We start from the raw sequence: 25,075 nt of genomic DNA, 5'->3' as shown, positions 1-25,075 counted from the left end.
TCCCTCTCTGTTTGGTTTTGGAACAGAAGCACCAAAACTGCCTTGCAAAATGAGGATTTATGATTTATTAAACCACTTCAAGTAAAATTACCATATGGTTTAGGGCCACCCTACAATTGTATTAAGACTGATTGGAGCTGACATCCTTGCTTTTTATAACTTAAATAGCAGCCACCAAGGTGAGAGAGGGGAGTGCTGATCAGGATTCGGACTATGGTGTGAAAAAGGGATGCTTTAACCTTTTCCTCTTGTACAATGAGAACTTCCCTTTGGGTAATAGCAGACATGGGGGGTGCTAACCTTGATCATCTGCCCCATTGCTATTAAGGCTGCAAGCCTATGCACATTTATTTGGAAGTAAGCCCCATTTGGGATTAACTTCTAAGTCAACATGCATAGGATTGGATTGAAAGTTATAAAATGCAAGTGCATCGTGTTATCAGCCCCAAACAGAGCTTAACATCCCACGTAGCTTGGTCCTTAGTTGCACCTAACCGACCACATGATTATCATGCATATTTAGATACAGATCAATAGCCAGACATTTAGCCATATACAAACAATCAAAAAATAACCCATGAAATGCTTTTAGGAAGAAGAAAATGAGTGCAGCCCCTGGTTCACAGAAGAATTGGTCAGCTCAAATTAACACAATTTGTGCCTGCGCTATAAGGAAAGAGAGAACTTGTAAGGAGAGAAAGCACACAGTCTAATCTATTACAAATTTCTTCTTGGCAATCACACCTGTGTTTTTGTGCAAAATACTATTGTTTGAGGATGCTCAGCTCACACAGGAAAGTTTTTTAGAGGTAGACAACTAAAGGCACTGGAGCCAAAGGCTTTTCCTACATGAGATCATAGCACCAATCACAGACTGATTCAAACTCAAAATGGAAACCATAATACTAACAATTCCTGAATTCTTACTAGGCCTCCTGTATCCCTTAACAGAATCACATCCAGTCAGAGAAAGGAAAATAATTCTCAGTCAATAGCAAGATGACTCCATAAAATCAATACTTACAAAAATAATTTCATCTATATAGAATAATTTCTGAAAATGGACAAGCATATATTGAACAATTGCTCAAGAAGACTTTAATAAGTCTCAGAAAGTCATGGTATGGGGAGGAAAATGAGGTTTTCTATCATCTGCGAGCAACTCTTCTGCACCAGGTTCTCTCTGAACCTTTACTTAAGTAAAGGTGAGAGACTTGTGCTCAGGTATCCCATACTTTTCTTTGTTCATGTCAAATAATTTCTTTAGCTCTTGTAAATATTTCTGATGTAGTTCATCAACGTCTTCAGGGGAAGGGCTCAGATTCCGTTTTACAGCAATAGGATTTCCAACTGTAACAAAACAAGAATGACGAACAACACTTATGGTACCCATATTAGATTTTAAGAAAAGTCCTACTGCATCAGGCTAAAGCCCATCTAGTTCAGCCTCCTGTTTACCAGATTGGTCTACCAGTTTTTGGTTTACCAGCATTGGTCTAGCAGGGATTTTCAACCACTGTGCCGTGGCACACTGGTGTGCCACGGATGGCCCACAGGTGTGCTGGTGGAGTTTGAGGAGGGTCATTTATTAGTAGGGCAATTGGAGGATTAGATCCCCCTGCCAGCAGTATAGTGTGCCTTGTCAGTGGTCAAAATACTGAAGGTGTGCCTTGACAATTTTAGCACCTTGTCAGTGTGCCATGAGATGAAAAGGCTGAAAATCACTGAGCTATATCTAGGAAGTCCACAAGCAGGAGAGAAAAGCACAGGGATGGGAAAATCCAGCAGGGCTTGATTCGAGTCAAGTCTAGAGTCACTGCCCCCTTGCAACTCGACTCGAAAAAGAGTCGTAATGGTGGCACTTTCCATAATGGGGACACCCTTTAGTGACTCTAAAAGACTTGAGCTGAGTCGCCTCCCCCCCTTTAAAGAGCCTGCTGTGGAAAAAACAGGGCTGCTGCCACGCTCTGTGCGTGTATGTGTTGGAATTCTCTTTAACTACTCCCCTGCGGCCCTGTCCCATCTGTAAACAGGGTGGGAGAGATTGCATGAGAACTGGGACAGAAGCAACAAGAGGGAGGAGGGTCACGTGCAGCAGCTGCAAGGCTTACCATGACAACCTGATCCTTTGCAGCCCTACTCAGAAGTAGTCCCACTGTAGCTGGTCATTCAGTGAGGCTTCCGCCTCCCCAACAGCCATGCGTGATTGCTATGGAACCATTCCCTCCTTCCCTGCCTCCTCCCTGGGCTTTTCAAGTCAAGAACCCCCTTGGTTCCTCCTCCTGCTCTCCCTCAGCCAAATGTAAGCCAGAGGTTCCCAAATTTATCCTGGTCATAGTGCCTTAAAGTTGCAGGAATTCTTTCATGGTGCTCCATTGTGGCAGTGCTGTGGGAGGCCAAGACAGTCACCAGCAGACCCCAAGATCACACAATATCTTGTGAGATTGCATGATATATCACAAAATCACATGGAATTGTGCATGCCACCTCAAGCGCCAGAAGGTCTTGGGTTGACCCTGGGAAGGCCTCATTTAAAAGAAGGGAATGTGACTCAGCTTTTGCAGCTTTTGAACTGCACCAGTTTATACTGAGTGCTAATTTAATAAACTGGGTGGGGAGGAAGTGGGGGGTGGGTAGATCAAGTATAGGAAGGGGGTGGGTTTGGTGACTGCAAAACCCTCGCCCCCTTCTCGATCCCACAATGTGGCTCCACAAGACCTGCACCAGCTATTTAGTTAGCACAGGTCTGAGTAGACCCCTGCGCCGTGGAGGCTTACCCCAGGTAAAGGAGGAGTCCTCAACAACTGCTCCCCCCACCGCAGGATGCAGCAGTAGCTATTTTGGTAACAAATGCAAATGCAATCTAAATGATTGATTTTAATGAAATATTAGATCAAATAAAAGATTAGCAAAGAGACCATTCATTTCAAACATCATTCTCTCCTAACTTTGGTGCATAGATGGCAGACTGCTACTTTGCAAACATTCTGGAACCTGTAGATTCAGGGAAAGTATGACACTGCATGCCAACTAAGCACAGTGGGTGCCAACTAAGCACTGCGTGCCAACTGAGCAACAGCGGAGCAGCAGCAACACCTGGTTTCCTTGTTAGGTACTTGAAGAAACAGGATGCTGTACTAGACAGATCTTTAGTTGAATCCAGCAGGGCCTGCCACATGATGTTATGTTCTTAAAGGACAAGCCTCTCAGTTTGTACATTCAAACATCCGTATAAGATCCAAAGCCATAAACAGAACTTACCAACAGTGTGAATAGGCGTCCTGTAAGGTATCATACCAAAGCTATACTGAAAGATCCCCCTGCCATGGAACAGAGGCAAGGCAAACCCCATAACCTTCTGCAGTTTCTCTTGCAGTGATCTTAGCCATGATCCTTTTGGATTAGCAATTTGCTTGAACAGTTCATTTTCACCAAAAGAATATACCGGGACAAGCGGAGCCCTGCCAGAGGGAAAACAAAGAACATAAAAACATGCCATAGGTGTAGACCGCAACAAAGGAATGGCAAGTAGGTCCAGTTAAAAGAAGTTAACATTATAAATAATACATAAAGTAACACCGTAATGCCAGATTTGTTTAAAAAAAATTATGTAGCAATGTGTTATCTTCTAGGAACATATCAAATATCAAGGTAACAGAGCCTCCCATTAAAAGGAATGTAATATTTAAGATGCAAGCCATTCTTCTAACTTCTAGAGCAGGAGTCTCCAAACTTTTTGGCCAGAGGGTCACATCAAATATCTGGCGTGGTGTGGAGGGCAGGAAAAAAAAATTAAATATAATATTTAAATAAAGAGATGGAACTTGGATAAGTGAATAAATGAATGCATGGGCTCATTCATTTAACCTCTCTGGCCCTCAGAACACCCTCCAGACACAATCAGAGCATAATCAGAGTTCTGGTCATGTTCAGTTGAATGGGCCAGAGACTTTCAGGGGACAAGAGATTGGCTGCGGGCCGGAAAGAGGCTTGCTGCGGGCCGGGCTTTGGAGACCCCTGTTCTAGAGGAAGTTAGATGTGCCTGAATACCATGGAAAACAAAGGGAGCTAAATCATCCAGTGTTCTAATTTCAGCAGGAGGTAGGGGTGGTCTAACTTTCTCCCAAAAAGGGATGTCATCTTCACTGAAATCCCTGTTACACCTACAGTATTATCTTAGCAAACACCTATCTGTACATTCTCAATGCAATTATAGAGGTCACCCAACAGTAACCAGCAGCAGAAGCATCGCTAGAGGGTGCACTAGGCGGTGCACTAAGTTTTGCAGAGAGCCTCCCTGCAGTCTGCAAGTGGCTCCTCCCCCTCTCCTCGGGAGCCATTCGCCTCCCTTTCCCCTACTCCTGCCACATGGCTCCAAAGGGGAGGGGAGGGGATGCTTGCACACTGCTGGAGGCGAATGGCTCCAGAGGGGAGGGGGAGGAGCCGCTTGCACGCTGCATGGAGGCTCTCTGCAAAACTTAGTGCACCCCCCCTCTAGTGACACTTCTGAGCAGAAGTGGCTTCTAAAAGCTTTTCACAGCAGGGTGGAGGTTTGCAGTGGGGGTCGCAGGCCTGCTGCACTCTACAGGGGGCCAATGCTCCCCCCCCCCCGGTAAGTAAACAAGTCCCTTTGTCACAGCAGCAGAGCAATAGCTTTGGCACTGTCATGGCCATCCTTGAAAGGTCACTCCCCTTAACAGGGAATGCCCTGCTTCCAGGTCTCCTGGTGCGTGGCAACCTACCAGTTTGGGAACCGCTGCCATAGGATACATGTCAGCTTGCCAAATGCATTGCAGCAATGTGGTTTCTTGGTGATTAGCATTTACTAAAAGGCAATGTAACTTTAAAACACAGTGAAGTGCTTTGTGCTACAATCTTATCTTAATTTGTGCATGTCCTCATGTTAAACACAAATTTAAAAACTCTATGACATTGCAAAGAGGCCTAGAAGAGAAACTCCGATATGAAAAAGAAACATGGTTTTTGTTTTTTTTAATGATCAGACTTGGGACACTGTAGCTGGCAGACCCGTATATGAAACTGGGTTCATAAATGGGTTTCTTTTACCCATATATGAAACTGGAAGGGATAGGGATGCAATACATTTTGAAATCAGAAACAAGACACACAGGAAGGGAAAGGTCAGGGACTAATGTTGACTAATAGCATATTTGCAACACACAGCAAACAAGGCATGAAATGGGAAGTTACTACACATATAGTTTCACAATCTTATTTCGCTACATAGTGTGAAGAAAGTCAACCAAGTGTCTATGGAGTACCATATGCACCTGTCTTTGGGAGGATATCTGATTACATACACACAAGCACACTGAATCCTGCAAAAAGTTGTAAAACATGTTTTAGGGATAACAGGAAGATGGAATTATCCAACTGGTAGGCAGCTGCAGTACCTGCTGAACTTGACAGGGCCAACCCAAGTAGCTTAGACAAACAGCAAAGTGCATTGACACACCTAATGTTTTCAGCTGCACAACGAAGAGTCTGGAATATTCATGTCTCTCAGACAACTGTGCAGACAACTTGATATAGCATTTGTTATCACTGCTCTTGGCTACTCCTTTATATCAGACTCATGACCCTTCTACGACTGTAGTTTCTTACAGGCACCCAATTGGTGAAACTGATAATGGACTGTCTCACAGGTAAAATGCATTAAAGTCACCTTGACATTTTCTTTTATGTGTTTCTTCTCACTAGATCCTACAGGGACTCAACTGTCTCTTCAGCTAAAATACTTGTATCTGTCTGATATAGTCCCTGTGGAACTATATCCAAATTTTTAGCTCAGATTCCCTTCTCCTTCAAGTTGGCACTCTTAGGGCACAATCCTAACCAGGTCTACCGGGTGCTGTAGGCTTATACCATGATCTCGGAAGCTAAGCAGGGTCAGGCCTGGTTAGTACTTGGATGGGAGACCGCCTGGGAATACTGGGTGCTGTAGGCTTATACCAGGGGTGCTCAAACATTCAACTTTAGGGATGCTGGACCTTTAACAAGTGTATAGAAGAGAGAATTTCAGCAGGTGCAACTTGTCATCCCACAGATGACAAGCTGCACCTGCTGAAATGATCTCTCCTACACAATTTTAAAGGTCCAGGATCCCTAAAGTTGAAAGTTTGAGCACCCCTGGCTTATACCATAGTCTTTCGAGACTGAAGGTTGCCAACCAACCTACTCAGAAGTAAGTCCTATTTTGTTCAATGGGGCTCACTCTCAGGAAAGTGTGGTTAAGATTGCAGTCTTAAGCATGTTCAACAAGCCATGTTTAGAATCCATAAATGCTTATTTCAATCAATTCAAGCAGTGGCAGATTTATTTGCCTTTAAGGAGCAACTCTAGACTATTTGTGCGTTTTGGAGGTGCAGTCTCCCATCATGTCTCTACAGCGGGTGAAGCCTCTTTTAAGCCCTTAATAAGCATCTTATTTATTTATTACTTATATTGTGCTCTTCCTTCAGGAAGTTCACAGTGGCTTACATGGGAGTTGTGCATTAAAAAATGCAGTAGCATTACATGGCTGTTTAATTTTAATATATGATAATTAGTACAAGGGTGCACAAGTACATCTGTCTGACTCTGTTGAGTGAATATCAGAAGTACAGACTAATGTTAATCTTCTGAAAGCAGGGAACAATACTTCACAATCAAAGCAGGCCTTTCAAGAATTCCTCTCAGATAAAAATAAAACGTACATCATACAAGGTCAAGGTGGCACAAACCACACAGGAACATTTGGTTGAAACATACTAGAAAAAGAACAGTAGTCACTTTGGTTAACACTTTGCTAGCAAGTCATGTACCAGCGTAAGGCATCTTCCCTACCTCTCCCTCCCAAATGAAGCTTCTTAAGCCCCTGAGGTCTTCAGTAATGGCATTGAATGTGACATGGGGTAGTTGAAGGGGGAAAGGGAATACTCAAAAACAGTGAACTGATGAGTTGCTGGATATTTGGGAGAAAACCCCCCCTCTCCCTACAAAGAACTATAAGCTTGTTACAATATTTACATTTTAAAATAAAGCAAGATGCCCAAAGCTGCCTTAACACCACATACAATTTGGGATGATCACTTATTAGGACATAAGTTAGTGGTCTAGCTCTTATTTTAGATATCTGCATCCCATCTCAGTTCAAGTACAATTTCTTCAGGTTCCCCATTAAAAGTTGTGTGTTAACAATTCATTCCAAAAAGCATGCCATTTTGGTATGAACTTACCCATGTTTCAGCGCCATCTTAATGAAACCTTTCCTCTTTAAGATATTAAGAGTTAAGCTTCCAGGATGGGCATCCAAAGACTCCTCTGCCCCTCCAATTACAATCACTGAAACATTTCCACCTTTTTCATTGCTTAAGACATGAGACACACTCTTCTTGGATGCCACAACCAGCCCTAAAAGTGTAAAAACAGCAACAACCACCACCCAATCAATTGATCTGTATTGTACAGTCTTGTGGCCACAGTACTTCAATTAGTGTTATTAATACAAAACCTGCAAAATATGGCATTAAACGTCCAAGCGGAGAATATTGGGAATACCCTATAAAATCAAGATTCTGGATTTAATGCATTGGTTGCACTGCAGCCCTGCAAAAACTTGTTTCTTACGGAAGTTTGCAAGCTGGCTTGAAGTGAAAAAAGCAAAGAGAGTAAAGATTAATTCCCTGACGCTCTAGCTAGGATTACAGTATCTATCATTAATTACAGGATTACAGTATCTATCATTAATTACTTACATTGTTCCAGAAATCTTGGTCCCTGCACCTACTTGAGGTTAAGTGGGTGCACCTCTTGTGAATCAGTATTTGATATCATGGACAGAATCTGGAGCACATAGGGCTTCCTTATGCTTGAACACACAGGGCTTCCATATGCTTGGGATTAAGTAACCAAAGTTTGATGATGTTATCAAATTATCTGATTGGAGGAGTGAACCCCATCTGGCCTCTCCATCCTACCCTTTTATGTTGATAGACAGGTTTGCTACCTAGTTGGCCGTGCCTATCTATCTCTAGGCAGCTACCCTAGAGAGCAAAAAAGTCTCTGAATCCATATGTGGCTGGTGGATAATTGAGTTTCAAAACTCAATTTGTCCAAAGGGTAAAGGCTGCCTGCCAGCAGTTTTTTAAACGGCTGAACCTGTACAGGAGCTTATGAGAAATTAGCACTATCCAAAAATAAGGAAAAATAGGCAAAAAAGGGGGGAATAGGATATTCATCACAAAGCTCTAGTGACAGCTCTGTTTCCCACAAATGGATTTCTGTATGAGAATTGCTTAGTTGTTTGCCTGGTGGCATGGGAGTTGCCATAAGTGGGAAATTGTCTTCTTCGTGTGGAATTCCCTACCAAATCAGATACAAGGCACAGAACCTGAGGTATGGTACATGCGCCTGAAAAAAAAAAAATTACAGAACTAATTTAATACAGCAAAAAGACAAGCCTGTATGGAGGGAGCTGAGATGTATTACATGCCAGAGAACTTTTAGTGGTTGCTGAATCTCCAAGACAGGGCATATTCTAAATTTCAGCAGAAATCAGAAAACATGACCGCTGTCTGAAAACAATGGATAATAGCTACATCATGGTAGTCTGCCATATAAAAAATTAGCGTAAGAATGAAACCTCACTCACAGCCCCTCTCTTCACTAAAAATGAATTGAATATATTAAGAATAAAGACATAATTTACATTCCATTGTTAGCTCATCCTTTCATGAAGTCTTGACCCAGATAGCTGGTTTTTTATTTCCTTTACTGTACTCAATATTAATCCACACAGGCAATCTATATACTAGATGAAAGGAAACTCTTATCAATGATTACATTCACTTAAAAAGGGGCCTCTTTCTTTCTTTCTTTCTTTCTTTCTTTCTTTCTTTCTTTCTTTCTTTCTTTCTTTCTTTCTTTCTTTCTTTCTTTCTTTCTTTCTTTCTTTCTTTCTTTCTTTCTTTCTTTCTTTCTTTCTTTCTTTCTTTCTTTCTTTCTTTCTTTCTTTCTTTCTTTCTTTCTCATAAAGCAGCTCTTAATAACTGGATGAAAAATTTCAACTTAATTCCAGTGAATCTCACCAACGTACTAAGGTAAATTGTTGCACTGTACTACTATAGTGAAGGTTGCAAAATATTGGGTACTATCTTGGTGCCAAATCCAGTGAGAAGCTAACATGAAATCAGAAATCCGACAACTTGTTTTCTGCTTCAGTTACTTGAGGGGCAGATTCCAAATTCCACTTTTTATAGTTGTTCACTATTTGAATAAACCAGAAACATACTGTACCAGACTGGAAGCAAATATTTGTTTCAGTATAAAATAATATGCCTTTCAACCATTTTCCTTCCACCCCACCTGTGCATGGAGAGGAACGGTGGTTGAGTGGGGGCAGATCCAAAGTGCTTGGTGATGACATCATCACCAAGCTCTGGAGCACCAATGAGGAAGCTGCGTGGAGCTCGAAATCCAGCTGTGCAGCCCTGGGGCTGTGCAGCTTAGAGGGAACATTGCACCCCACCCAACCTACTATAATGAAAGTTGCTAGAAACCAACTTCTCACAGGTTGCCTGTTGCCATGGCGAAGCTCTTGGCCATTTCAGTAATATTGTATCATTTGAGTTATAATTTTTATGCCTCCTTACTTTGGAATTTTTTTTATGTATATTCCACTTTAAGTTGAGGTTAAAACGTTAAACAAAGGAAATGAAATTTCCCCATCCTTTGCTATCATATGGTCAATAAATTATACCAGTAGCCAATGTGGTCCAGGGGATGGATAGTTTGACATGCATCTGGAAGAACTGGATTCAAGCCCTACCTCTGACCAGAATGGTCATATTGTATGCCTTAGAAAAGTAATTTTCAACCTCAGCTTACCATCTAAAAATTGGTAAGAAAACTGTATTCCTACTGCACAGCAAATACAGAGTTGCCTGTAAAGTACTTGGCAAATTAACAATGCTTTCTGTATACTCCAGCTTTAAATAATTCTGTGTCAAATGATGCTCTGAGATCCCACTCCCCACTGAAAGTACCATCTCCAACAGGTGTAAGAATTGTAATGAGATGGTACATGACCTTCAATATGAAGTTACAAGGCTGTGGAACAGTCTTCATATGGAAGTCCTATGAAGTTGTAAGCATAGTAAGTCCTATGCTTACTGAGTTCATTGCTCCATCTAGCTCCTCATTGTCTACACCAGGCGTGCCCAAACTTTTTGGCAGGAGGGCCACATCATCTCTCTAACACTGTGTCAGGTATATATAGTCAGATAAAAATAAATAGTATATATAGTATATAGATTTCATTTTTTAAATTAAAATCAGGTACATATAGTCAGGTATATATATATACCTGACTATATATATATACCTAGTCAGTATATATAGTCAGGTATATATAGTCAGATAAAAATAAATAGTATATATAGTATATAGATTTAATTTTTTTAACAAATTAAAAAAAATTAATTTACATTTCAAATTTGAATAAATTTACAGAAATTTATATAAATGAATATATTAGTGATGGAACTTATATGAATGAATGATAGTCTTGCAATAGCTCAAGGCCTATAAAAGGTCTTGCACAAAGCAAGGCAGGCCTTTCCTTCACTGCTGTTGCTGCATCATAGACATGAAACAGCAAGCAAGAGGAGGGAGCCCTCGTCCCACAGCTCACGCAAGAGCTCAAAAGTCACCCTCACACTGACAGCAGTTGCATCAGGCCAGTGTGGGCTCCAGTAAGTCTTCAGAGGGCCAGAGGCTCTTTGGAGACTGGGGGCTTCCCTGTGGGCCAGAATGGAAAACCCCAAGGGCTGCAAGTTGTCCCTGGGCCAGAGTATGGGCACCCCTGGTCTACACTGAGAGCAAGGTTAGCTGCTGTGAGTCAGTCACAGATCATTCCCAGCCCTACCTGGAGATGCCAGGCTGTCCACTTGAAACCTGGGCCCTCCTTTGAGTTTGGACCACTGGTGACAAAATCTGGATGTGATATCATGTTGATGCTATTGGGAGGGGGAAATGTACAGACATTTTCCCCACTGCAGACTTTTGAGAATGGCTAGCTGGTGCAGCTTTTCTGCACTACCTTTTTTAAACACTATTTTAGCAGTATTGTACTGATCAACAGTTTTCTGTATTTCAGGTCTGTGCTATTTTATTGTTGTACGTCCTTGTTTGTTGCAGGCTGCCTTGAACGTCAGCACGAAATGAGATACAAACTATACAGTCCATTGAAACACCACATCTGACGCAATTTCTAAAGCAATTTAACACGACTTACCTATGCACATTATATATTCTCGGTAGAAAGGAAAACTGAGCATGAAAGGCAAGGTGTGAAGGTAAGGTGTCAGACCAGGGAACAGCTTTTTAAAACCAGTGTATTCTGTGCAAAAATTTCCAAAGGCTCCAGCAACAAGGACACCATGAGGATGAAATCCAAAGAGATAGTTTTGGCTTGGATCCAAATCACAAGTTTTTATGAGCTGGAACAAATACCATTAAGTTTTTTTTACTCGATTTATTTATTTTTCACATTTTTATACTGCCCTTCCTCCAAAGAGCTCAGGGCGGTGTACATAGCTGCTGTGTAGGTGAGGTAGGTAACCCTTTGAGGGAGGTGAGGCTGAGAGAAAGTGACTGGCCCAAGGTCACCCAGGAAGCTTTGTGGCTGAGGGGGGATTTGAACTTGGATTGTCCAGGTCTAAGTCCAACTCCCAATTTGGTTATTAAACTAGAGAAGAAAGCAGGTTTTCAAGGTATATAGAAACTCCATGTTTGGAATAGCTAAATTTTCTTCCTAATACCCCAAACCTATTCATATTTACTCAGATATAAATCCCACAGAGTTCAATCTCAATTCCTTCCAAATAAGTTTGCATAAATCCACAGACTAAAATGTTTTGCAGGATGAATCCAGGCATCTGGCCTTCAGTTATTCTTGATTACAGAATCCAGCAATTACTAGAAGCAGAACTGCCTTCATTTTCATCTTCTTAAATTTTTCCCCATTATTTTGAAGTAAACTTCTTTCCCAGGAGAAAGATCTTTCCTGAAATACTTCTACTTACAGCATGATCCTATGCATGTCTACTTAGTAGTAAATCCCATTGTGTAAATCCCATTGTGTTCCAAGAGTAGTAAATCCCATTGTGTTCCAAGAGGTTTACTTCCAGGAATGTGTGTACAGGATTGCATGCTTACTGCAGCAACATTATGGTATATTAACAATGTTGCTATTTATCCTATCTTACAGCCCAATCCTGAGCTGCCTGGGGCACGCGGCTGTAGCGGCGCTGAGAATGGCTGCCGCCACATCCTGCACACCTCAGCCTGCCGCGGGCAGCGCCTCAGCAGAAGGGGACTTTTGTCCTCTTCCCCCAGGTAAGGGAAGCAGCCCCGAAATGGGGGTACTCATTTTAGGTAAAGACGTTCATATAGGGCACTGAGCCCCACACGAACACTTTGGATCCGGTGGAGTAGAGCTCCACGGGACCCACCTCCCTCTCTCTCCTTGGCATGCCTCCCGTCCGTCCTTTCTCTGCCTCCTGCCTCCCTGTCACGCCTCCTCCCCACTCTCTCTCCGCCCTCTGCCCACCTCTCTCCTCCCTGGAACGCCTCCTCCCCACCCCCGCTTACCGTGCCGCAGCTCGGCACTCTGTGAGACAGCCGAGCAGTGGAGGATGGGTGCCCGCCTGGCGCTAGCCCAGCACCCGGCTAGCACGGGCGCTGGCCCGGTGGTAAGCCTCGCAGACGTGCCTTACGGCACGTTTGTGACAGTGCACTCTGGCAGAAAGCCAGAGAAACAAGCACAGGATTGAGCTCATTTTACTGTCTCTTACTGTTCCTGTGCTGCTTTTTGCACATTCACAGTCCACACATGCAAAATGACAGCACAGGAAAATGTGCAAAAAGCAGCACAGGAACAGTCCAAGAGAAGATTAAGAAAAAATAGGGACAAATGACAGGCTAGCTGGCCTACTTGCAAATTTATTTACAGTCACTTCAAATGGTAGTCTTCAGCACTCACTTGTAAGTAAGTTTACTCACATGTCTCAGCCTGCCATATGAAGCAACAGATCTAAAGGGTGCCAATATTCCTCATGATATCTTTCCAGACATTGCAAAGGATATTTCCAAAAGTTAATGCTTCTTTATGAGCTACTGACTTCTTTGATGCCCAGCTTAGAAGAGGAGCCCTAATCAGGAACACCACCTAAGAATGGGTGCAAACTGCATCAATTTTTCCCACAATGCCCTGAGGCATATCCTAGCAAAACCATTAATACGGACATACGAGTACTACACATCAGATCTGCATTTGGTCAAAAACATGAGCCCTATTGATTGATTTTATTTCGTTCATAATTTAAAAGTTCTTCATATTCACAAAAGAGCTTCAAGATGCTTTACAATAAGGCCATTAAAGTACAGGGGGAAAAATAATGAAATAAAAATAAAAATGCCTTGAAGCTGAAACAAAAACTCAGAGAAAGCAGAAGGTAATAAATCAGAAGATAATTAAATGTAAATATAATTAAATGCTACTGAAGGCATAATAAGGGGACAAGGTAGTCTTTTCCTGGATCCTAAGAGATCATCGAGGATGCTAGTCAAACATGTCATGATTTTACCTATGAACAGTTTTACTCACATGAATTGGAAAGTAGTCTTTAAAGTACTTCCAGACAGTCCAGTTTCTGACCCACTGAGATCTTCTTCCACCAGTATGAGGCGTTTCCCAGTCAAAGTACAGCCACAGCATATATAAAGCAGAGAGGAACCAGTAGTCTCCAAAAAGTAAGATAATAAAGACTATATTGCAACATTGTCCTACAAAAATAAACAAACACAGAGACCAATATCTCTGAAGCCGCTGTTACAACTGCTTTCTCAGAGACAGTTTCCAAACAGTTGTCTTCTCCTTCCCTATTGGAATTTCTACACTTAGGCAAGACTGTTCTCCTGATAGCTCCATCTATATATCACATACGAACATTGCATTTCCATGCATTCCCAGCATCCACTCTCACATAATTTACAGCCTGTTGTAGCGTCCCCTTCTCCTTAATAAGGGGGCAGGCTCCGCAATGGGGCTACTCAAGTCTGTGCCAGCTGTTTTGTTGGTGCAGGCTGGAGAACCTCCTTGTTGGACGTCTTCTCTTAATAAAGGATTCCCTTCTCCCACAAAAGGATTGTCTTCTCCAACAGAAGGATTTCCTTACCTGTTGAAGTAAGGAGGGTAGAAGCTGGAGAAAAAGTATTTTCAGCTGTGGTCCCTGCTGTATACAGAATGACCTCCCCAGGAAGTAACTGTATGTGAGTTCCAAATTTGATACCTTTCTGGTGACAAAGACTTGTTTACCTGCCCAGGCCTCGCAGAATAAGTTGGATTTTATTTCTCACTCTGATCTGTTTTTTTCTGTCTTTGCCACTTTGTTGCTGAATTTTATTTTATATGTTTTTACTATTGTTGTGAGATAAATATTTTAAATTAATAAAGCAAACATGAACAGAAAATAAAAGAGTTGTACAAATTCCAAATCCACATCCCTAGCTTGCTGGAAACCTTTCCTAGTCCCCTTATGGTTTCTGAGTCTTAACTAGATATTACCCATATTTTCCCAGATCAAACCATTCTCCACAATGAGACTTGCTGCACAGCACAATGCTATGCATGTCCATTCAGGTATAAGCCTCATAGATTTCCATGAGACATATTCCCAGGTGACTGTGTATAGACTGCAGCCTTAAAGAGGGAATGAAAGTTAGGGTTGTGACAATTCTAAATTTCAACAGATTCAGTGCTTACACACTGATGTCACATATGTACTAACATACGAAGAAGTTGTTCCAAGGGCATTTCAGAATATATCATAGCCATGACAGCTTGACCTTTACTCTTGATTTTGAAATCCTGATGAGATCCTTTAAACCACAAGCATCTTGCAGCTCAGTTTAAACACCTTCTAAAAACACAAATTTGTGAGCTGAGCAAGTTCCTAGTATAACAGTGACTCAACATAATGTCACTTGATTTGGCAGAATTGCCAACTACTTTTTCAGTTCCTTGGCAGGATTCCATGTGGTTTCACCTCAACATGACTTTGTGGTTATACAAAACAAAGATGACTAGTATTGGGTGAGGCTATTTGGAGAATTCATAAAGGCCTCCACAATCTAGGTAGCAACAAAAGCTTATTTGTTTGCATTAGTTCCAAGCAAAGATTGATCCTGAATGGTCTTGGGGAACACTAAGGTGGGAACCAACCCAGACACACCCACTAAGCTAATGACAGCACAATCCTAACTTGCTCTGGAACAGAGAGGTGGGCAAGCCTGTCCTGTATCCAGAGTGGGTATCAGGCAGAAAGCTGCTTAACCTGGGGGAAGGGGAATCACTTCCTCTTACCCCAGGGAGAGGCGCTGCAGCCCTAATGGGGCTACTCAGATCTGCGCCACCTAGAGGTGGCACAGATCTGAGCAGCCCGGAGCTTGCCTGGGAACAGGATCAGGATCCTGCACGTGGTGGGACATGATCCCAACCCCGCTGTCCTGCCACCTACCCACAGGCCTGCCCACCCCAACCCAGAATGGTTCCTTCCAAGCCTCCCCATGCCCTCCCATACCCTTGCACCAGCCGAGTTTGGCTGGCATGGACCTACCTTCCTTTGTTGGCATGGAGGCTGGTTGCAGCCTCTGTGGCCTGGTGCACATCCTTGTGTCTGCCTAGCTGACACTCAAGGAGGCACAAACATGCTTTATGGCACATTTGCGATACTGCTAGGTTGGCGCAAGGGACTTGCACTGGCCCAGTGCAATCTTAGGATCTTAGGAGTGCAATCTTAGGGCAGAGCTAACACTCAGTGAAGTAGCAGGGAACCTTGGACGGCTCTGGGGGGAACGACTAAATAGATGTGTTTTTCAAGGACCTCAATAATGAGGTACTCTTCATTGCCAAGAAGAAGGAATGAAGGCTGAGAGCTTGAACGGGGCAGTCACTTGAGACGGCGGTTTCAGAGATATTTTCCCTGATGTTGCTTTGTGCTGAATCACATCGAATCCCAGACGCCACCTTCGTAGACGATTTGGACAGCTGAGGACTTCCCTCCCCCACGGCCTATCTGTACAAATGAGGGAAACAAACTCCTCCCTGACAAACAGACAAACAAAGAAAAGTATGGAGGGGAAGGAAAAAAGAATGGATCAAATGTCAGATGAAACTAAAGAATTGGATATTTTTGTAATGAGACCGGAGATGGAAAAAGCAGCATTCACTATTAGAATTTTCAGGAAGAAAAAAGAGGGAACTCTCAGAGAAAGAGAGCGCGTTCTTTCAAGAAGGAGAAGAATCTTTGGATTAAATTCAAAAAGAATAAAATGGAGAAAACGGAAGAAGAAAAGAGAGGGATCAAGAAATATAAGAGAGTTAAGAGGAAGAAGAAGGAAATGGAAGGAGAAGTGGGAGGAGCAAGAAGGAAAATATCAACAAGACAGAGAACAAAGAAAATATTAAGACAGGAAGTGAAAATCCTTGATCCTTATGAGGAAAGGCTACGGCATTTGGGCCTCTTCAGCCTAGAAAAGAGGCGCCTGAGGGGGACATGATGGAGACATACAAAATTATGCAGGGAATGGACAGAGTGGATAGGGAGATGCTCTTTACACTCTCACATAACATCAGAACCAGGGGACATCCACTAAAATTGAGCGTTGGGAGAGTTAGGACAGACAAAAGAAAATATTTCTTTACTCAGTGTGTGGTTGGTCTGTGGAACTCCTTGCCACAGGATGTGGTGATGGCGTCTGGCCTGGACGCCTTTAAAAGGGGATTGGACTTGTTTCTGGAGGAAAAATCCATTACGGGTTACAAGCCATGATGTGCATGTGCAACCTCCTGATTTTAGAAATGGGCTATGTCAGAATGCCAGATGCAAGGGAGGGCACCAGGATGAGGTCTCTTGTTATCTGGTGTGCTCCCTGGGGCATTTGGTGGGCCGCTGTGAGATACAGGAAGCTGGACTAGATGGGCCTATGACCTGATCCAGTGGGGCTGTTCTTATGTTCTTATGTAAAATGGCTGAATAACAAGTGGAAATTTTTTGTAGATATTAATGGATTGAATTCTCCTCAGAAGTGAGGAGTATTTCATTAATTATGTCAGATCAAAGCAGATGTAAATGAAAACAAAGGTGGAACACAAATATTAAGATAATTAAAGTGGTATTTTATATAAATTGTTTTATAGATGAAAATTTAATTCCAGAGGAAGTAGCAAAAATGTACCCTGGGTCATCAAATAACTGTTAGATATGCAAAGACATTAAGGGAATTCTTTATTATATGTGGTGGATATGTGGGAAGCAAAGAAATATTGGAAAGTGACATATATTGTTACAAGAGATATTCAATTGTGTAGTACCATTCAAACCGGAAATATTCCTCTTAAATGCGATATTAGAAATTGAAGATCAATATAAGAAACATTTTATTGTACATATCAGTATAGTAGCAAGAATATTGTATGTGCAAAATTTGAAGCCTTTTTATGATTGGATAAATGATTTTAGTTAAACAGTATTGATTGTTTAGTTAAATCATTAATTAGGATAAGGACAAATATGATAATTTTTGTGTCAATGACTATTTTTCTTTTCAGTTGTTGTTGATTTCTTTTTTGGATTAAGACATGTTGTAATCTATGGCCAATACCCTTATGTGTAACCTATGTAGTCCTAGCCCTAAATTTAACCCATTTTCCTTACCTGTATCTGTAATAAATAAATAAACTGCACACACAAAAAAAGAAAAAGGAGTTCAATCTTAGGATTGCACTCTGAATGAACTAATGAGAACAACAAATTCTGAAGAATTAAAGAGATTTCTTCAGTGGTCTTCAATAGAAGGAAGTTATATACTCAGAGATTCTTGGTGAAAGATGACTGGCAGCAGTATAGACAGCTCTGACAGTCAATCTCGAGCATGCCTGTCAGAGCAAATTCAGAGTGAATGAGGTGGTCAGTTAAGCCCTATGAAGATGTTCCTAAAGCATGGAGAGTCTTCACATTTACAGAACTGCCAGGAGCACCCCCATCCCTGCTCCCCTTGCAGACAGTATTCAAACTGTGCAGACACCCCTGGACTTCCTCTCCATATGTGCCTCTTCCTCCCAGAATTGTGGGCTTTTTTTATAGTGCAATGTTTTTGTGGCAGCGAAACCCTGTCACAAGGATTAAATTTATGGACAGAAAAAGAAGGGAAGTAAGGAAAAAACTGGAGAGGGCTTGTGTGTGTGTGGGGGGGGAAGTGTCACAAACATGCTGTAAAGCATTTTTGGGCCTCCTCTGGAGTCAGGGGCCAGCGCATGGAGGTGTGCGGGTCCACAGAGGTTAGATCCAGCCTCCACGGCAACAGGATGGGGTAAGTTCATGCCGCCTGGGCTCGGCTGGTGTGGGGGTCTGGGGGGCATGGGGTGAGTGGGGAGGAGGTGGGAAGGGCGGGCAGGCAGTGGGAGAACAGGGGGTGGGGCCAGGATCTGGCACTTGTGCCAGATACTAACCCCGTTCCTGGGCAGCCCAGCACAGCTCTGGGCTGCTTGGATCTGCACCATCTCTTGAGGTGGCACAGATCCAAGTAGCCCCATTGGGGCAGCTGCAGCTTTGCCCAGGGTAAGAAGAAGCAATTCCCCTTCCCCCAGGCTGTGCTGCTTTGGGTCCCAACCTCGCACTGTATACAGGCAGGCCAGCCTCCCACCCCATTCCAGAGCAAGTTAGGATTGGGCAGCTACTAGGCAGCTTGCAAAAATTATTTTTAAAAATACAGTTTACAAAAGAATAATCCAGAACAATATAAAACATTGGATGAGCAGTCAAGTAACAGCTAGGAGTAGACCAAACAATTCCCTAAATTGGGGAAAAATTTTTTTTCTAAAGGCTCTAAAACAGAACCACCTTAAAACCAAATTAGGCACGACATGGGACTATGTTTCTTTTACAAAAGTCAGCTGGACTTGCCTAGCAGCTGTGGTCTGGAAAGAGTGGGGTTAATCCCTTTTTCCCAGCACAAATTCCCTAATTCTCCCTCCCTCCAAGAAACTAAAGTCACAGAGGGAATAACATGCAAGCACTTTGCGCCATAAGCCTTTCTCTCCACAGCTAACAGCAGCATTGGGGAAATTATATTGTCTCATAGATCCCAGACTCATGTCTGGCTCAGGTGAAGGAATTACAGGGCTCAGGTTAGGAAATGCACAGGTAGGCTCTGTGTAAAACACACAAGACGCTCCATGATCTACTAGAGCCTACCTGTGCATTTCCTACCTGTGGGGATGCCTTTTCTTAAAGAACTTTGATTCAGGTACACCCATGTGTAGCCCCTTCCCTTCCATCCCATTTCTGTTTATTCAGACAGTCAGTATTCCATCTGTCCCTCACAAGTACAAGCAAATCCATTCTGAGCATAAACAATGCTGTTTTCTCTCAGAATGGATCTACTTGTACTGGTCACAGGGCAGATACAATACCTACTCTCTGGATAAGCAATTATGGGGAAGGACTGAAGGGATGGCACTGCACAAGTGTGTGCATGAGGGTTAGTAAAGTGATCATAACATTTTTTTTCTTTGCTTAAAAATGTAATGATGCTCATTACAAACCAAACAAGAGCAATGGCTTTATTAACTTATTTGCTTTGGAAGACAGTTCAGAATATAGTAACAATGGAAAAGGTGGCATAGGCACTCAGGCAGCGTCCCTATTTTCAGCTGTGATATGTTGGAAGGCGTGGGGTGGTAAAACAAGGATCTTTTGGCACTCATTTCTGAGACCAGCCTCTTCTGCTCATTTTTATGGCACCTAATTTAACCAGCCTGATTCCCAGGCTGCAGACAGGCTGCTTAACATACCAAACAGGTTTTGGTATTCTAGGACAGGGGTGCCCAAACCCCGGCCCTGGGGCCACTTACGGCCCTCGAGGCCTCTCAATGCAGCCCTCAGGGAGCCCCCAGTCTCCAATGAGCCTCTGGCCCTCCAGAGATTTGTTGGAGCCTATGCTGGCCCGACACAACTGCTCTCAGCTTGAGGGAGACAGTTTGACCTCTCGCGTGAGCTGTGGGATGAGGGTTCCCTCCACTGCTTGTTGTTTCATGTCTGTGAAGCAGTAGCGGCAGCAAAGGAAAGGCCAGCCTTGCTTTGTGCAAGGCCTTTTATAGGCCTTGAGCTATTGCAAGACTTTCATTCATTCATATAAGTTCATCTTTAATATATTCATTTATGTAAGCTTATGTAAATTTATTCAAATTTTAAATGTAAATTAATTCTTTTTTTCCCCAGCTCCCAACACAGTGTCTGAGAGATGATGTGGCCCTCCTGCCAAAAACTTTGGACACCCCTGTTCTAGGAGATCAAAAATATTGGGAAGAGGGGATGCTCTATTCAAGCCACTGTCCTGAAGCAAGCTATTTCCTCTTTGGCTCATTTGCACTGGGTGTTCTGCACATGTAAAATGAGACATTACACTAATTGGATTAAGTAGAGAACACTTGTCCACTGCTATGACTCTAGCTTCTAATAATGAATAATGAATGGTAGTGAATCCGCCAAAACATTGAATGGAATGGCAGGAAGTCAATTTGCTCCCCTGGCAATGAAACAGGCAAGTTTAGCTACATGTTACAGTAAGGAAAAGTCCCTTTTCACCAATTATTCACAACACTTGTTCTTCTCCTGTTCTATATCTTGCTAGTTACAGAGCCTAAAAAGGCTTATTCAAAAAGGTTCCACTCATATTCTGAAGCCCATGCTTAATCTCAGTGGAAAAGATCAGAGACTTTACTTCTTTCATCTGATTTTTTAAGACACCATGTCCATGAAGTCCCATCCATCTTTGTCCATAGCACTGTGACCTTGATCTTTACATGTGATTAATAAGAGGACAACTGCTGTAAGTTCTGTTCTGTTTCGGGTGTGACTGCCACAAACTAGGGGAAAGGTGAGACAGATGAACTGTTAGTGAGGCATTCAAAAAAAGTGCTTCAGCAAATTCTGGCACATGACTCTGACTTGCTGTTAGTCATGGAGAAGCATTTCATATAGATCTAAAGACTCTGCTGTTGTAGGATACATCAGCAGTTTTGACTGCCTTTATTAACCACATGGGTTGATGGGAAGAGGAGCTTCCTTTCAGTTTTTTTCATATGGGTCTAAGCCTTGCTTACATACACAACACAGCTTTCCACTGAAGCCAGAGTTGAACATTTGAAGGGACAAATGACAACCTTCCTGGCCAGAAATCATGTGAGCATTGTAGGCTCACAAACCTACTGTGATACTAAAAAGTGGGAACAAACTTGACAAAGTTCATAATTCACAGTGCAGCCCTCTGCATGTCCACTCTGAAGTAAGTTCATTGGGATTTATGGTCAGGTAAGCACATAGCTTATTTCACAATGAAAACTGGAAGTGGGGTTACAACAACTTCAGGGAACCATTATGAAGCATGGGGTGGACTGCAGAGAGAGCCATGGCCCTCCCCACCCTCCAAAAATTTGGCACTACCCCCAGTAACTGAGAAATTCCTCCTTTTTCATGGCAGTGGCATGATCGCAGAAGCACCATTGCTGCCATTGTCTCTCTCCTTAAGGGGGTAGCAACCTTTTCCCCCTGCTGGGGTGTCACAGTGTCCCAGTTTGGGAACCTCTGAATTGGGCTCTAAAAAAACAAGCTACATAGAGCAGTGCAGCCACACTTATTTTCTCCCTTAAACAACTACCTCTAATTCTGTTTGCACAGGAACTTCACTGGTATCAACTTTACAACTGCTTGAAACTGTTGTTAGAAATGTTCGTTCTCCCAGTGAGTGGTTTAGGATTCAGAGAAATTATTTTCTGATAGAAAGAATTTGCACATATTCATTACAGCATGGGTAGGAAGCAGTTTTAAGGTTGATACCAGTGAAGTTCCTGCGCAAATAGAATTTGAGGTACAAAGTACAGAGTATCACAACAAGTAAAAACATCCAACAAGGCAGTAAAACATTAATTTTAACATTACATGGTAAAAAAAAAAATATCAAAACAGAGCAAAGTTTAAGGGGAAAAGAAAAAAAGAACAGATAAGTCTAGGGAGGTCAACATGTCAACAACAGAATGACGGAGGTGCTGAAGGCAATATTCACTCTGTTATAGTATTGTATGTGAGAGAAAAAACTTCTGTTTCCCCACACCATGCATAATTTTAATAAGTCTCAGTCATGCCTCTCATTGTATTTTTTTTCCAAGCTCAAAAGCCACGAACATTGTAATTTTTACAAACATACTAAGGCTTTCACGGGTGGATGAGTTTAAAGCATTATTTAACATGTTGCTCGAGTCTTTAAGCCATAGATTAAAACACATTATAGGATCTAGTCCCAACATTACATAAATATTGTAGTTTTTCTTCATAAGAAAGGTACTCCAGGCCATTGTTCTCTTTAAGCTACATGGCTACTCAGCTCAAAAGCCCAGACAAACTGAACTCTGCAGCTCAGAGCTCAATGTTCCCAGAAATTTGAGGATATATCATCACCATGAGTCTGAAAACACAGCCAAGCTGCCATGCACCTTAGAGAAGCCATTTTCAACCACTGTGCTATTGCACAATGGTGTGCCACAGATGGTCTGCAGGTGTGCCACAGGAGTTTGGGGAGGATCATTTGTTAATAGGGCCACTGGGGAATGTGAGCCCCTGCTGTCAGTATGGTGTCAATTGTCAAAAAACTAATGGTCTGCCTTGACAATTTTAGTGCCTTGTCAGTGTGCCATGAGATGAAAAAAGTTGAAAATCACTGCCTTAGAGGGAATATTTATCCAGGTGCCCAATCAATTTGGTTGCCTGCTTTTGGCTGCACCTTTTCCAGTTCTACACTACACTTCTTGATGTGTGGTAATCAGAACCGTATCCCAATGTGACAGCACCATAGGGACATCAGAATGTTAGCAGTCTGCACAAATGGGTCAACAGTTTCATTGAGCTATCCACCACAACCCTAAGATCACATTCCTGGTTTGTCATCCACAGCTCACATCTCATCAGTGTATATGTGAAGCTGGACTTTTTGGGTCCAATGTACATCACTTTTCACTTACCGAGAGTGAACCACATTTGCCATTTGGTTGCCCATTCATCCAGTTTGGAGAGGTCGTTTTTGAGCCTGCTTTGAATAGTTTAGCTACCTTGAATAGTTTAGTATCATCTGCAAATTTGGCCACCTTGCTTTTTACCTCAGCTAGATCATTTACAAACAAATGCTTAAGTACCAATCTCAACACAGATCTTTGATGGACCACACTTCTGACTCCTCCACTCTGACAGCTTCCCACTTGTTCCTACACTTCCAGCTGCCAGATCCTATTCAGGTTAACCCCAAAAAAGACATAAATCCGATGGAATGTATACTAAAACTGCAATCTTAATTTTTGGTAAGGAAGTCCAGTTTAGCTCAGTGGGGCTACCTTCTGAGGAACGTGCATAGCTGCACATGTGTTTAAGCATGCAGCCATGCTACTTGGTCCTAGGTGTACTTACATTCAAGAAGTCTGCACCCCCAAAAATTGTGCATAGAACTGCCCAATGCCCCATCCAATCAATGCTTAGTCCGAAATAACTCTATGTTCCATTGGGTTGACTCCCAATATGACCAGGATTGCCAGCTCAGGCTGCAATCCTATGCATGCTTTCCTGGGAGTCAGTCCCATTGAACTTACTTCTGAGTAGATACGCCATAGCATGGGGCTCTTAAGAGTCCAATCCTATGCATGTCTACTCAGAAGCCAGTCCCAGGATAGTCAGTGGGGCTTACTCCTAGGAAAATGTGGTTAGGATTGCAGCCTCAGCCTTCAATAGCCTCGGGCTGCAATCCTATCCACACTTACCTGGGAGTAAGCCCCATTGACCACAACTTGGAGACATGGCTGGGCTCGGGCTCTTAGGCGCCCTTCCTTGGAAGTGGCTCACACGGATCTCAACCGATTTGACTTCCAGCAAACAGGCGGCACATGATGCGCCCCAGGAACACCCAGAGGAGAGAGAGCGGTTACCCAGCAGCAGGAAGGAGAAGACCCACTGGACCACGGCGAACGTCTGCGCCCTCCTGGCCAGGGGGATGTTGAGAGGGGCGAACTCGATCTTCATGCTGCGTACGGCCAGGAAGGCGAAGGCAAATGACCCCAGGTTGGCTGGCTGGCTGGCTGGCTGCCAGCTCCAGTCGTGGCGCCACGCAGTGACCCGGCACTGGGAGATCCTGCAGGTGGAGCGGCTCGCAACTTTACGCAGCAGCCACTTGGGCGAGGGGACGAGCCTCCGGCCACGGCCCTTACAAGGAAGAGGGGGCGAGGTGGGAGGGAGAAGACGGGGAACCCACACGAAGTCCCCCGCCCGCGATGCCTGCCAAGAGACGCCGCCTCCCGCTCCGGGCTGCAGCAGCTTGTTCCACCAGTCTCCTCGTGGCTTCCAAGTTTGGCCAGAAGAAGGGGGTGCCCTTTTTGGAAGCGCTTCAGTCCATGGGGGGGGGGGGGTAAAGGGGGCATTTGAACCCGGCCCAGGGTCCAAAAAGGGTCCAGGAGCCCAAAGAGGGGCCCCAGAAATTTCCTGGGATCTTACAATTTCTGGTCTCACCTGGACTTGCTGCACACGTGGGATGCTGGCTGGGGGCACTACTGCGGGCATGGTAGTGGCCGCCGCCGCATATGCACCCAGCCAAGTAATGCATACATGGCACTCCTGGACACAGGCTCAAATCTGGGAGGAAACTGGCCTGCTGCTACAGGAGCTCTTTGGCTTGTGCATCCACTTACCATTAAAGGAATGGCCTTTGAAGGAGTGGATCCACTTACAGTTGAAGTGGATCCACTGATCATGAAGATGTATCGGAGCTCAGGGACGCGGCTGAAGAAGTACGTTTGGGTCGAAGAAGTACGTTTGGGTCCACGCAGGGCACTTTCTATTCTGATGTGAGCCTAAATATGATGATGCTAATTTTCTGCAATGATTTTCCATACAGTATTTAAAAGATTTTAGAGAAA

At 43.3% G+C, this 25,075-nt stretch overlaps 1 protein-coding gene across 1 annotated transcript; it reads right to left on the bottom strand.

Annotated features, from left to right (window-relative positions):
• Positions 1-1,195: 1,195 nt before the first annotated feature.
• MOGAT1 (monoacylglycerol O-acyltransferase 1) lies at positions 1,196-24,185 on the bottom strand. Its single transcript, XM_066620903.1, has 6 exons — positions 24,092-24,185; positions 13,670-13,848; positions 11,297-11,501; positions 7,239-7,413; positions 3,262-3,461; positions 1,196-1,350 (listed from the first exon to the last, which is right to left on the bottom strand). Exons 1-6 carry the CDS (start codon positions 24,183-24,185, stop codon positions 1,196-1,198), a joined length of 1,008 nt encoding a protein of 335 aa, XP_066477000.1.
• Positions 24,186-25,075: the final 890 nt, after the last annotated feature.

Source organism: Tiliqua scincoides, chromosome 3 (genome assembly GCF_035046505.1).
Source record: "Tiliqua scincoides isolate rTilSci1 chromosome 3, rTilSci1.hap2, whole genome shotgun sequence".
Lineage (NCBI taxonomy): Eukaryota > Metazoa > Chordata > Lepidosauria > Squamata > Scincidae > Tiliqua > Tiliqua scincoides.
This window is presented reverse-complemented; position numbering and strand designations above follow the sequence as displayed.

What these genes read in the sequence shown, in the direction of transcription:
- MOGAT1 (XM_066620903.1), bottom strand. Translation starts at nt 24,185, where the DNA reads ATGAAGATCGAGTTCGCCCCTCTCAACATCCCCCTGGCCAGGAGGGCG. An exon ending in AGAATATATAATGTGCATAG is followed by an intron (nt 7,414 to 11,296) that starts GTAAGTCGTGTT and finishes TTACACTTTTAG; the next exon opens with GGCTGGTTGTGGCATCCAAG. An exon ending in AAGATGGCGCTGAAACATGG is followed by an intron (nt 3,462 to 7,238) that starts GTAAGTTCATAC and finishes TCCCTCTGGCAG; the next exon opens with GGCTCCGCTTGTCCCGGTAT.